This window comes from Bufo bufo, chromosome 2, assembly GCF_905171765.1.
Source record: "Bufo bufo chromosome 2, aBufBuf1.1, whole genome shotgun sequence".
Classification (NCBI taxonomy): Eukaryota; Metazoa; Chordata; class Amphibia; order Anura; family Bufonidae; genus Bufo; species Bufo bufo.
In genome coordinates this window covers 820995841-821010133 of record NC_053390.1, presented here as the reverse complement: position 1 = coordinate 821010133, position 14293 = coordinate 820995841, and the positions used below count along the sequence as shown (strand labels likewise).

Sequence of the window (14293 nt, the reverse complement as noted above, 5' to 3'; positions counted from 1 at the left end):
TACATAGCAATGTGGTCTTAAATAAATGTTTAAAATGTTAAAATCAGACTATATCATGGTAAAAAATATAAATAATAGTAGCAGATAATCTAATTATAAATGCATAATACATATTCTAGTTCTTGTACCCTTATAGGGGTCTGGAGTCGGAACACCTGATCATAGGGATAGCCCTCCAATAAGATGGATTTCTTTCAAATGCAAGGATCTCTAAATAGTGTCTATAAATAGTAGTATGGGGCTGGGGCCCCCGCACCGAGTCCACGACGCAGTGCCGAGGGTCGGCAAAAACTGCGTCGAGTAAGTCGGATCGGGGGCACCCAGCCTACAAGAACCCAAACAGCTCCAGTTCTGCATTTAGACCCGCTGGTATCATTGATCCGAATTCAAATATGCGTCTAGATTCTAGTTTCGACATCTGTTTGATATAGTTACCTCCACGCCAGTGTCTATCTACCTTTTCCAGTGCCATGAAGATCAGTTGTGAGGGGTCTTTATTATGGACGTCTCTGTAGTGTCTAGACAGACAATGCTTGTCATACCCCTTTCTTATGTTGGCTATATGTTCTGCCAATCTGGTTTTCATGGGATGTTTAGTTCTTCCTATATACTGTCTCTTGCATGGACACTGGATCAGGTAGATGACACCGGCGGTATTGCAGGTGAGGCATTCTTTCATCTCCCATTTGTGCTTATTCTGGGTAGAGGAGATGGTTGTTATTTTCCTGGGTGTAGGATTAATCCTACAGGCCATGCATCTACCACACTTAAAGAAGCCCGTATGCTTCATCCAAGTGCTCATACTTGTATTCTCTTTCTTTGTTGATTTAGTTAATTTAATTGATGGAGCTATCTTTAAACCTAAATTAGGTGCTCTAGTAAATGTCAAAGTTGGTATGGTTGGTAGGAGATGGCCTATCACTCTATCACTCAGGATATGATGCCAATGTGTTTTTATAATTTTTTGCATTTTTTTATAATTGTTATTGAAGGGGAGAATGATTCTGGTATTTATTATTGTATTGTCTGGTTCTATCCCAGTAGTTGGCTCTTTATCAATAAAGAATGTTTGTCTATTTAGATTCTGTGTCTTCTCCAATGCTATATCTAAAATTTTCTCAGGGTACTGTTTATCCAAAAATTGATTTTTCATTTTTATGGCTTCTGTCTCAAAATCTTCATCATATGTACAATTTCTTCGAATTCTGCGAAACTGGCCGAATGGAACATTAATCAGCCAGTTAGGCAGATGACAGCTAGAAAACTGTATGAAGCTGTTTTTTTATATAGATTTCGAGAACGTGTTGCATATATATTTCTTATCTATTTGTTTTATCCTTATATCTAGGAATTCTGTTTCCTCTAAGATATTCGAGGTAAATTTCAAATTCAGTTGGTTCAGATTAATATCGCGCAAAAATAATTCTAATTCCTCTTTGCTACTTTTCCAAATGAAAATGATGTCGTCTATAAACCTTCGCCATAGGACCAGACTCGCCCCAAGTTTGGGTTTGATGTAATTAGCTTCCCATTCTGCCAGAAATAAATTAGCATAACTTGGGGCGAATCTGGTCCCCATGGCGGTCCCACATTTCTGTAGGTAATAATTACCTTCGAAATAAAAATAATTGTGGGTTAAAATATAATTAATCCCTTCTGCAATGAAATTAATATATGCATCATCTGTTATCCCTTCTCTCTTCAGTTGTTCTTTTATTGCTGATATACCTTGTTGGTGGTCAGTTACCGTGTACAATGATTGTACATCAAGTGTACCCATAATCCACTCTGGTTCAGCTTCTAACTCTTCTAGTATTTATATGATATGGGTAGTGTCCTTGATATAGGAGCTAGTCTTTTTCACAACTGGTTGTATTTGGATATCTATATATTTTGATAAGTTAGAGGATATTGAGCCTATACCCGAGACTATTGGTCTCCCTGGTGGTTTCACCAGGGATTTATGGATTTTGGGGAGACAGCATCTTTCAGTGTTAAATACAAACGTTAGATACTGCTGTCATATTCTGCTATTAAAAAAAACTGCAAACTTTTTGGTCAAAACACTAAATTTGCAGCCTCTGTCAGTGTGAGATACAAGCTTGAAATCCAGCAATAATATTCTGGGTTTAAAAAAACACCTATTTTGGTCAAAATACTAAATTTGCAGCCTTTGCTGTCTGTCAGTGTGAAATACACGCGTTAGATACTGTTGTTCTATTCTGTTATTAAGAAAACACCCATTTTGGGCTAAATACTAAATTTGCGGAGAATGATGAGAGCGTCGAATAAGGGACGTGGCCCCGGTTGTGGAGCTTCTGGTAGAGCTCCTGTTGCGGCGAGAGGACGTGGTCGATCTGTGCCACCTACACGCACAAGTGAAACACCTTCTTTAATGACTCTGCTAGCAAGGTTTCCCAGGGCCAACCACATAGCCCTGCCCCAGAAGTGGAAGAGATTGAGTGCACTGATGCCCAACCACTTATGTTTCAAGATAAGTACATGGGAGGACCATCGCAGCACGTCTCGGATGATGACGAAAGACAGGTGCCAACTGCTGGGGCTTTAAAAAGTGTGCAGACTGACAAGGAGGGCAGGGGTGAAGACTGGGTGGAAGATGATGTGGAGGACGATGAGGTCCTCAACCCCACATGGAATCAAGATCATGCGAGTGGCCTATGTAGTTCGGAGGAAGAGACAGTGGTCGCACAGAGCCACCAGCACAGCAGAAGAGGGAGCAGGGTGCAAAAGCGGAGCGGCCGTCCCCTAGACAGTACACCTGCTACTGCCCAACGCAGCAAGGGACCGAGCACACCAAAGTCAGCTCCATGGAGTTCCCTGGTGTGGCAGTTCTTCAGACAATGTGCTGACGACAAGACACGAGTGGTTTGCACGCTGTGCAATCAGAGCCTGAAGCGAGGCATAAACGTTCTCAACCTGAGCAGTGCTGTGAGTATAGTATGTGCTTAAGGCCTCTTTCACACGACCGTATGGCTTTTTCAGTTTTTTGCGGATCGTTTTTCACGGATCCATTGTTCCATTTTTTGTTTCCCTTGTGTTTCTGTTCCTGTTCCGTTTTTCCATATGGCATATACAGTAAACAGTAATTACATAGAAAAAATTGGTCTGGGCATAAAATTTTCAATAGATGGTCTGCAAAAACGGCACGGATACGGAAGACATACGGATGCATTTCGGAATGTGTTCCGTTTTTTTTGCGGACCCATTGACTTGAATGGAGCCACGGAACGTGATTTGCGGGCAATAATAAGACATGTGCTATCTTTCAACAGAACGGAAAAACAGAAAAATGGAAACAGAATGCACACGGAGACACCATTTTTTTTTGCTGACCCATTGAAATGAATGGTTCAGTATAAGTAACGCATACAGAACTAAAAAAACGGCCAGTATACTGAACGCAGAAAATGTTTGTGTGCATGAGCCCTAAGTGCTATAGATCTGTGTATGTGTAGTCTGTTTGCTGTAGAGTTGGGTGTATATGTACCATTCATGCAGGACAGCTTTGTGTGTGTGGTTGTATTCTGTGTGCCTTGTAGGGGTTAATACGTCTTTCTGTTCATGTGCACCTGTCTGACGAGTGTGCTCTTTTCAGTCTGCTATATTAGTTCCTGAGATCAGCGTTAGGGCTCATGCACACGACCACTGGCTGTTATGCGGCCTCCAAATAGCAGATCCGCAAAACACTGATACCGGCCATGTGCAATCTGTAGTTTGCGTAACGCCTGGCACCTAATAGGACAGTCCTACAGGGAGTGCAGAATTAATAGGCAAGTTGTATTTTTGAGGATTAATTTTATTATTGAACAACAACCATGTTCTCAATGAACCCAAAAAACTCATTAATATCAAAGCTGAATATTTTTGGAAGTAGTTTTTAGTTTGTTTTTAGTTTTAGCTATTTTAGGGGATATCTGTGTGTGCAGGTGACTATTACTGTGCATAATTATTAGGCAACTTAACAAAAAACAGATATATACCCATTTCAATTATTTATTTTTACCAGTGAAACCAATATAACATCTCAACATTCACAAATATACATTTCTGACATTCAAAAACAAAACAAAAACAAATCAGTGACCAATATAGCCACCTTTCTTTGCAAGGACACTCAAAAGCCTGCCATCCATGGATTCTGTCAGTGTTTTGATCTGTTCACCATCAACATTGCGTGCAGCAGCAACCACAGCCTCCCAGACACTGTTCAGAGAGGTGTACTGTTTTCCCTCCTTGTAAATCTCACATTTGATGATGGACCACAGGTTCTCAATGGGGTTCAGATCAGGTGAATAAGGAGGCCATGTCATTAGATTTTCTTCTTTTATACCCTTTCTTGCCAGCCACGCTGTGGAGTACTTGGACGCGTGTGATGGAGCATTGTCCTGCATGAAAATCATGTTTTTCTTGAAGGATGCAGACTTCTTCCTGTACCACTGCTTGAAGAAGGTGTCTTCCAGAAACTGGCAGTAGGACTGGGAGTTGAGCTTGACTCCATCCTCAACCCGAAAAGGCCCCACAAGCTCATCTTTGATGATACCAGCCCAAACCAGTACTCCACTTCCACCTTGCTGACGTCTGAGTCGGACTGGAGCTCTCTGCCCTTTACCAATCCAGCCACGGGCCCATCCATCTGGCCCATCAAGAGTCACTCTCATTTCATCAGTCCATAAAACCTTAGAAAAATCAGTCTTGAGATATTTCTTGGCCCAGTCTTGACGTTTCAGCTTGTGTGTCTTGTTCAGTGGTGGTCGTCTTTCAGCCTTTCTTACCTTGGCCATGTCTCTGAGTATTGCACACCTTGTGCTTTTGGGCACTCCAGTGATGTTGCAGCTCTGAAATATGGCCAAACTGGTGGCAAGTGGCATCTTGGTTATTTAGCGCCTTGGTTTTTCCACACGCTTCTTGCGACCCTGTTGACTATTTTGAATGAAACGCTTGATTGTTCGATGATCACGCTTCAGAAGCTTTGCAATTTTAAGAGTGCTGCATCCCTCTGCAAGATATCTCACTATTTTTGACTTTTCTGAGCCTGTCAAGTCCTTCTTTTGACCCATTTTGCCAAAGGAAAGGAAGTTGCTTAATAATTATGCACACCTAATATAGGGTGTTGATGTCATTAGACCACACCCCTTCTCATTACAGAGATGCACATCACCTAATATGCTTAATTGGTAGTAGGCTTTCGAGCCTATACAGCTTGGAGTAAGACAACATGCATAAAGAGGATGATGTGGTCAAAATACTCATTTGCCTAATAATTCTGCACGCAGTGTATAATTATCCGTTAAATGGACAAGAATAGGATATGTTCTATATTTTTGCTGAGCCACGGAATGGACATGCGGATGTGGACAGCATCTTTTTCAGCCCCATTGAAGTGAATGGGTCTGTATCCGACCCGCAAAAATATGTTTGTGTGCATGAGTCCTTGATATGTCTCTTGAGTTCTATGACCTGCTTAGATTTTGTGTTCATGTCATGGTTTTCTTGTCTGTTGTACCATGTTGTGCCTTGATCTGTTTGGAATCTGTCTGTCATAGTAATCGCCCTAGTCTGTATGATGCTTCAGTCTGTCTGAGTGTCAGGATGCATGTTCTGTCATGTTTGCTGTGTCTGTACGGTGTCCAGTTCCTGAAGTCTGTCTTGCCTAGTCTGTTACATCTGAACTATGCTCCAGTTCCTGACATCCATATTGCCAAATCTGCTATGTCTGTATTGAGTCCTAGTTCCAGTGGTCCGTTCCTGTAGTCCGTGTTTCCAAGTCCAATAAGTCCATGTGCCTGGGTTTCTGATCTGTTTGTCTGCCAGTGCTCTATGTCTTGTTTTGTTGTTTGCCTTAGATTTCCCTGAGCTTTGGTTCTGTATCATGCCATCCCTGTGTTCCTGGTGCTTTGCACTAGAGTTCGAGGGTCAGCTGTCAAGTACACTGGGACCATCCTGCGAAGTAGCGGTCTGGTAGCTAACCAGTAGCAAAATCCACATCCCTTTGTGAGGGTTAAAGGGTTAATATTGGGAACGTGCCAGAATAATGTCTTTAGGGTTTGGCCCAACGTCAGACTGGTTACTTGGTACAATGGTTCCACATTACCACTGATCCATCTTGATCCGTATCACTGGTTCCATTATATTTATTTTTATGCAATGCAATACAATGTGTTACAACCCCAGGGTGGATCCCAACTTCAGACCACGAGCTGCACCTTTACACAGGTTGCTGTACTCACAATATGTGTTTCTGGAAATGCCCTCTGTGGGATGTGGATATTTTTCCTTAGGGTACTTTCACACTGGCGTTATTCTTTTCCGGTATTTAAATCCGGTAAAGGGTCTCAATACTGGAAAAAAAAACACATTTGTTTTGTCCCAACTCCCAATGCATTCTGAATGGAAAGGAATCCGTTCAGTTTGCATCAGGATGTCTTCCGTTCTGTACCTTGTATGGTATCTGACCGGACAAAATACCGCATCATGCTGCGGTTTTTTTTTCCCGCCCAAAATCCCGGAACACTACCGCACTTGCTGGATTCATTTCCGTTGAAATGTAGTAATGCCGGATTGGGTACCAAGTGTTCAAGAAATTACCTCATCGCCGGATCTAGTTTTCTGGTCTGCGCATGCGCAGTGCTTTCTAGCTGTGAAAAAAATAAATACTGGATCCGTTTTTCCGGATGATACGGAAAGACAGATCAGGAAAAAAAAGATATCCGTTTGCATACAGATTTCCGAATGCAGCTGGCAGTTCCGGCAATGGGTGCCGGATTCTTCTAACGCTAGTGTGAAAGTGCCCTTACCCAGATGGCCAATCTGCTCTTCAGGTGTGTCCAGGTGTGTAAGCTCTCGAACAATACAGATTGTGTCAGGATCTGTCCAGGAAAAATATGATTTTCCACACAAATTCAGTCAGTCTTGTCTGGGATTGTATTCAGTGTTTCAGTTTTTTCTGGGCAGGTGCAATCGGTTTTGGATACGTTTTTCATGCATGTGGAAAAAAAAAATAAAACCTGAAGAATTGCAAACTACATCTCCTAGCAAACATCGGTGAAATACACATTACCTCCTGAATCCATCCGGATGCAATGCTTTTTTCATGCAAGTCCCATTCACTTCTATGGAACCAGCGCTGCTTGAAAATCACAGAATATAGAACAATCTGCGATTTTTTATGAACGCAGAAATGATGTGTGAAAACTGTGAACACAGACCCATTAAAAGGAATCGTTTTGTGATGGGACTTCTCCACCCTCCTCCTCCTCCTTGCTTCTAGCCTGCTCTTTGATATATCTTTGGATCTTTTCATCCACTTTTTTAAGCAGTTTTAGCCTTTTTTCTGTAGCATTTATCCAGAAATGCATTTCAAAAACCACTTTGCAGGTGAACCACTGCTGTAACTGTAAACTAGTAAATCTCTCGACCCTAGATTCCTAATGTCAGTGGCATTGACCCCTCAATGAGGAGTTTGTAATAAAGTAAGTAGAAAATATTTAATTTCTATTTCTTTTTGTCTAAACCAGAGGTGTTTTATATGAGGTCATGAATAAGGATCAGTATTAGAGCATCCGAAACATGAAGACCTGCTTGCCGTGTTGGATTGTTTTTATCCTGTGTCATTTTTGGAATAAAGAACAAGGTCTTTTTTTGGAAGCTGGACATCCCGTCTTATTTTTCATAAACCCGAGGTGTTTTATAGTCTTTTATAGTCTGAAGAATATGGTACATTTATCAAAAGAATGAATAAGATACAATGCATTCGTGTATTTAATGGTCATGCAATTAACCATTTATCTAATATAAACCGTTGTTTTATTTATTTATATATTCATTTATTTGTATTGAGGACATTTCTCTAAAAATTGTCATTTACTGCTCACTTCAGGTTTTATCAGGATATTATAACATTTAGGTAAAAACATGCAGCTCAATATTCCACCTCCTGAGGACAATATAGCAAATATCTCTACGATGACCATGTGCTTTCCTGTACTGCTCAGATAGGCTGGGATGGCGCAGATCCAGACACTGCAGAACACCAGCATGCTGAAGGTGATGAACTTGGCTTCATTATAGATGTCAGGTAATGTCCTCACCATAAAAGCCAGAACAAAACTTAAAGCCGCCAGAAGCCCCATATAACCCAACATGAGGTAAAAAGCCAAGATGGAACCTTCATTACATTGGAGGATGATCTTCCCAGGATAATCCAGGTTTAGTTCTTGATATGGAGCAGAAACTGACAACCAGATAACTGCATTCAGAACCTGAATAGATGAACAGACCAACACTACAGAATAAGGAAGCCTAACTCCCACACACTTTCTCCAGGAGCTGTCAGGTCTGGTGGCCTTGAATGCTATGCAGACTATGATGGTCTTGGCCAGGACAGAAGACACAGCAACTGTAAAGAAGATCCCAAAGCAAATTTGTCGTAGCATGCAGGTTATATCCACTGGACGACCGATGAATAGAAACACACAGAGTAAGCTGAACATGAGAGAGGTCAGTAGAATGAAGCTGAGGTTCTGGTTATTGGCTCTGACAATGGGAGATTTCTGGAATAAAGAGAATATTCCAATTATAAAGAAAGTTATAAGAGAGAGTAATGTGGAGATGATGGAAAAGACTAAAGCAAGAACATCAGTCTCATAGGAGAAAAACTCATGATTCCTGATGACACATTTGTTTTTAGACTCATTTGGCCATTCGTGATCAGGACATCTCTGGCAATTTTCAGTGTCTATGAAAAAGTAAAACACAAATGAAAAAGAAGCATCTCTTCATCCTTCCATAATTGGAGATTTTTTTTAATATAGTTAAAAGTTTAATATAAATTTGTTTTACTGCAAAACTTTGTCAAGGTGTTCTCTCACTGATTATATACTATCTATTAAAGATGAGCGAGCCAGTCTGTAATGAGCCGGGTTCATTTTGAACTTTCCAAAATGTTGTTTGGCAGTCAATACCAAAGCTTTTCTGGCTAATTTTGGAGCATCACCATTTTACTGCACATGTCAGCGGGAAAATGCATTAGGGAGGAAGAAGAAGGATTTTCACATAACCCTAAGGCCTCTTCCACACGGGCATTGCAGGAAAAGGTGCGGGTGCGTTGCAGGAACATGCACAATTTTTCAGCGCGAGTGTAAAACATTGTAATGCGTTTTGCACTCGCGTGAGAAAAATCGGCATGTTTGGTACCCAAACCCGAACTTCTTCACAGAAGTTCGGGCTTGGGATCGGTGTTCTTTAGATTATATTTTTTTCCCTTATAACATGGTTATAAGGGGAAATAATAGCATTCTGAATAGTACAATAGCGCTGGAGGGGTTAAAAAATAAAAATAAAAATTAAACTCACCTTAATCCACTTGCTCGCGCAGCCCGGCTTCTCTTCTGTCTTCTTTTTTGCTGTGTGCAGGAAAAGGACCTGTGGTGACGTCACGCTGATCCATCACCATGGTAAAAGATCATGTGACGGACCATGTGATGACCGGAGTGACGTAACCACAGGTCCTTTTCCTGCACACAGCAAAAAAGAAGACAGAAGAGAAGCCGGGCTGCGCGAGCAAGTGGATTCAGGTGAGTTTTATTATTTGTTTGTTTTTTTTTAACCCCTCCAGAGCTATTGTACTATGCATTCTGTATTCAGAATGCTATTATTTTCTCTTATAACCATGTTATAAGGGAAAATAATAATGATCGGGTCTTCATCCCGATCGTCTCCTAGCAACCGTGCATGAAAATCGCACTGCATCCGCACTTGCTTGCAGATGCTTGCGATTTTCACGCAACCCCATTCATTTCTATGGGGCCTGCGTTACTTGAAAAACACACAAAGAGGAGCATGCTGCAATTTTCACGCAACGCACAAGTGATGCGTGAAAATCACCGCTTGCGTGCACAGCTCCAAAGAAATGAATGGGTCAGGATTCAATGCGGGTGCAATGCGTTCAACTCACGCATCGCATCCGCGCGGAACACTCGCCCGTGTGAAAGAGGCCTAAGAGAAAGTGTGCAGGTGGGGTTGCCCTAATTGGCTCACAGATTGACAGTCAATCAGTACTGCAGCAGGCAAGGGGGTGCCCTTGCAGAACGAGCAGAACGCCATTCTGTGTTGGGCTGAGAAGAGGTTGGATGGGTATGTGCATTGTCTGCAAGAAAACAATCTTAGGGGCAGTGTACAGTCACAATCAAGCTTCTATTCTAGTGTCAGGGACTGTGAAGGTAAAGTCTAGAAAAAGCAATTGTGTACAATAGGAAAAGACTAGTGTTGAGTAGTGAGGAGCGGGAGGTGCCATATTTCGCAATATTTCCTGTATAAGGCAACGTTCGTATGAATATGACTAGGCTAATATGTGTATTTTACGAATATTCTTAATATTGCTCTAACTTCGTCTTTTAGAATATTCGTAATATTCTAAAAGACGAAGTTAGAGCAATATTAAGAATATTCGTAAAATACACATATAGATTGTAATTTAGCTAATATAGTGCTATAACCTTATTTTTTCTTGTCTAATTTTTTTTGCCTCTTCTGAACTTCAGTTTTGGAAAATATATACACTATTAAAAAAATTACTATATCACTATATTAGCTAAATTGCAGTCTATATGTGTATTTTACGAATTTTCGTAATATTGCTCCAACTTCGTCTTTTAGAATATTACGAATATTCTAAAAGACGAAGTTAGAGCAATATTAAGAATATTCGTAAAATACACATATAGACTGTAATTTATGTGTACTGTTATTCCACTTTGGCATGCTGCTCCCCGACAAGCGTCCCCGTAACCATGGGAACTCCTGTGCGTTAGAATATACCATCGGATCTAAGCTTTCACGATCTCAGGGAAAACTCAGATCCGATGGTATTTTCTAACCCACAAGCGTTCCTATGGTGACGGGGACGCTTGTCGGGGAGGAGTATGCAAACAACTGTACAGATAGGAAAAAAATAATGCCAAAATTCTAAATAACGGGGGGCGGAGCCTGGCCGTTGGCGTGGATGGCTGTGTGAAAGACCTGCTTCTCCACAAACTAGCATCTACAGCCCTGTTAACTGCGGTGACCAGACCTGAAATGGTCAAATATGGCAGAGATAGGGGACTAGACCCCCCAGATACCCCCCGATCCCACAAAGGCCAGCAAGACATGCAGAAATTCTTGAAAAAGAGAAGCTCTCACTCGCCGGGAGCAGGCACCAAAATGGCGGCGGTGCGCATGAAGGAGACTGAAGCCGAAGACTCAGGGGAAGACAGCGAGCATGGCGGCGTGACTGAAGAGCAGGATCCTGCGCCAGTGTCTAAATCCTTCGTCACTAAAGTGCTTAGCCAAGCACTAGACAAAGCTCTCAGACCAGTCCTGACTGAGCTAGCGGTCATTAAAACTGAAATATCCCAAGTGGGACACAGATTAGAGGCCCTGGAGAAAGCAAAGCAAGACTTAAGATCGCATGCCAACGGAGTGGCTGAGTGCCTTACCGGTCATGCCGAGGAACTTAATAGAGCCTTCTCGCTGCTGGAAGACCAGGAAAATCGTAGCAGACGGCGCAACATACGCATTAAAGGCCTTCCTGAGACCTGGGCAGCTGAATCGCTACGTAAAGTAGCTATGGAGATATTCACTGACATTTTGGAACCTGGCTCGGCTGCATCGATTGTTATCGAGCGCATACACAGAGCGCTAAGACCCCAGCCGAAACCGAATGAGAGACCAAGGGATGTGGTCTGCGGCCTACTGTCCTTTGTGGACACAGCACGGATCATGGAGGTGGCTCGTGCTAAGAGTCGGATCGTATATGGAGATGCGGAAATCGCCCTATATCACGACATTGCTCCATCGACCCTAGCGAAAAAGCGCATATTGAAGCCCCTACTGGATTCACTCCGTGGGAAGAAAATCCCATTTACCTGGATGTTTCCGTTCGGTCTCTCTATCAACAAGAGTGGGAAACATATCATCATCCATACTCCAGATGACTTGGATAAAGCATGGGAGCACATCGGTATCCAGCCCATCGAAATACCCACCTGGCTACCAGTGAACTATCCGACGGCGCTCCCGAACCTACCGCACTTGGAGCCCTGGAAGAGAGTTAATCGCATCAAGTCCGGGAAATCGTCTAAGCATCTGACCGGGTCCATGGATCTCCCACCTTGAGACTCACTCGTCAAATCCGGGTCAAGTATCAATGGGACATGGAGGGACGTTAGCAGTAGTCCTACCATGTTGTTAATTCTTCACACTTTGTTGTACTTATTGCACACTCTGTTGCGTTTATTGTACAAAAGGGAATATTATGTCCCTTAATCGCATAAAATAAGCCATGCGATTAATCTGAGGTCTATTTATTGAGACTTCAGATAGCCACGGTCTCGGTTGAATGTTCCGGACCCTGTTTTTTCTATAGTTCTAAGTTACCTAGCGAATGTTATCTTACCTGTTAACATGCAATTCCTCACGCATGAAGTTAGGAGAAGAATGTATTCCTGCCAAAACTTAGCATGTGATTATCATAAGATCGTGAACAGGGTTCTGCACGAGCTATGCATCTTATTAGAGCCCCATGTCCCTGATTCAACTAACAAGTCTCGGGTCCTTATTGCACTCAGCTCACTGATTGTACTGGGTATTATAGGTTGACACCAACACAGGTAGACTGATTGTTTGCATGATGGAAGGTAAAACAGGAAAGTACTTATTGTTGATGCTATTGTATTTACCCTGCCTAAGAAGTGGTACGGATAAAGATCACTAGTGGTCAGTCCCTATTTTAATGTGACTTGAGTACCGGCACTCAGGAACCATAAACTGATGCTTACCCCCCTTATTAAGCTCTAGCCAAACAGTAGGTTATACCCGAAACCAATCTACCCCGATGCAACAGGCCCAATATACTTATTCTTAAGGAAAATTAGTTTTTCTTTAATCCCCCCCCTCCCCTTTCTCTCTACTCCAGTGCAGGTCCTTGGCCCCCATTTTCATCTAACTACAAAATACATTAGGACTTGCCTAATATTAAATGAACAAGATGCACAACCTCCCGGATCATGGCCCTTATCCAGTGCAATCAGTATACCTCTCCTAACAAATATTAGCTGTGGCAATACCCCCCCCCCACATTTTTTTTTCTCCCCCTTTTCCTTCACTATCTCTGATCAAAAGATCTAGATGCTAAGATTAAGGTCACCAAATATTGTACTATGCCCTGTGGCTGTGATGTCTAGTTAACATGTACAGGCTAGATATATATTTGTGTTCTCCCCCCCTGCTATCTATACACATAACTGTTCGCTCCTGTTGTGATAGCCCACTCACCGGTCTTAACTCCGGTATCTGTTAGAATTACTGTTTGTCGTTTTTTCTTCTTTCCTTCTTCTTGCTCTCTCTTTCCTCTATCTCCCCTCCTCTTATCCTCTCTTTCTTAATCCTTCCCCTACCTCCTCCTTCTCGTAGGTATCTCTCTCAGGCCCACAAGAGTCTCATAAGGAGATCCTGCAGATTGCAACCCTGCTTCAGCAGCAAATATCTTGCCCACTAAGATGACTGATATAAAGGTCACGACATTCAATGTCAAAGGTCTAAACTCACCACAGAAACGGGGTCAAGTCATGTTAGCTCTCAGGAAAATGGGCTCACAGATAGTGTTCCTTCAGGAAACCCACCTATGCCAGAAGAAAATGCCAAAGATGCCAAAGCCATTGGTTTCATAGTGTTCAACCAGTTTCGGCTTCTAAAGGGGTAGCTATTGCGATCCACCAATCCAGGGGCGGGCTGGGCCGGGGAACAGGCAGGCAATTGCCCCCCAGGCCGCCCTAAAAAAACGGCCGCTGGGCCGCCTATCTTTAGCCCTGGATATAATTGCGGCGGCGGTGGGCTGTGTGCTGTGGGGCAGGGGAGGGACTCAGGGAGAGGCGTGTCCCTCCCCTGTTCTTCTGATAGGCCGCAGGCACTAATGCCTGCAGCCTATCAGAGGCCGGCTCGGGCAGCGCGATGACGTCATTATCATCGCGCCGCCTGAGTCGGGCGGCACACAGCAGGTACACAGGCCAGAAGAGGCCTGCATCGCTGCTAATGGAGGTAAGTATTAGTGTTTTTTTTGTTGTTTTTTTTTCTTTGCGGGGGGAGCTGGCACTATGTGGGGGGATCTGGCACTATGTAGGGGGGATCTGGCACTATGTGGGGGGATCTGGCACTATTGGGGGGATCTGGCACTATTGGGGGGAATCTGGCACTATTGGGGAGATCTGGCACTATTGGGGGAATCTGGCACTATTGG

General features: G+C 42.9%; 1 protein-coding gene across 1 annotated transcript; it reads right to left on the bottom strand.

Moving 5' to 3' along the window:
* Nucleotides 1–7877: 7877 nt before the first annotated feature.
* LOC120991088 (vomeronasal type-2 receptor 26-like) lies at nt 7878–9028 on the bottom strand. The gene is made up of 2 exons (XM_040419978.1): nt 9022–9028; nt 7878–8755 (listed from the first exon to the last, which is right to left on the bottom strand). The coding sequence occupies exons 1-2, from the start codon at nt 9026–9028 to the stop codon at nt 7878–7880; spliced, it is 885 nt and encodes a 294-aa protein (XP_040275912.1).
* Nucleotides 9029–14293: the final 5265 nt, after the last annotated feature.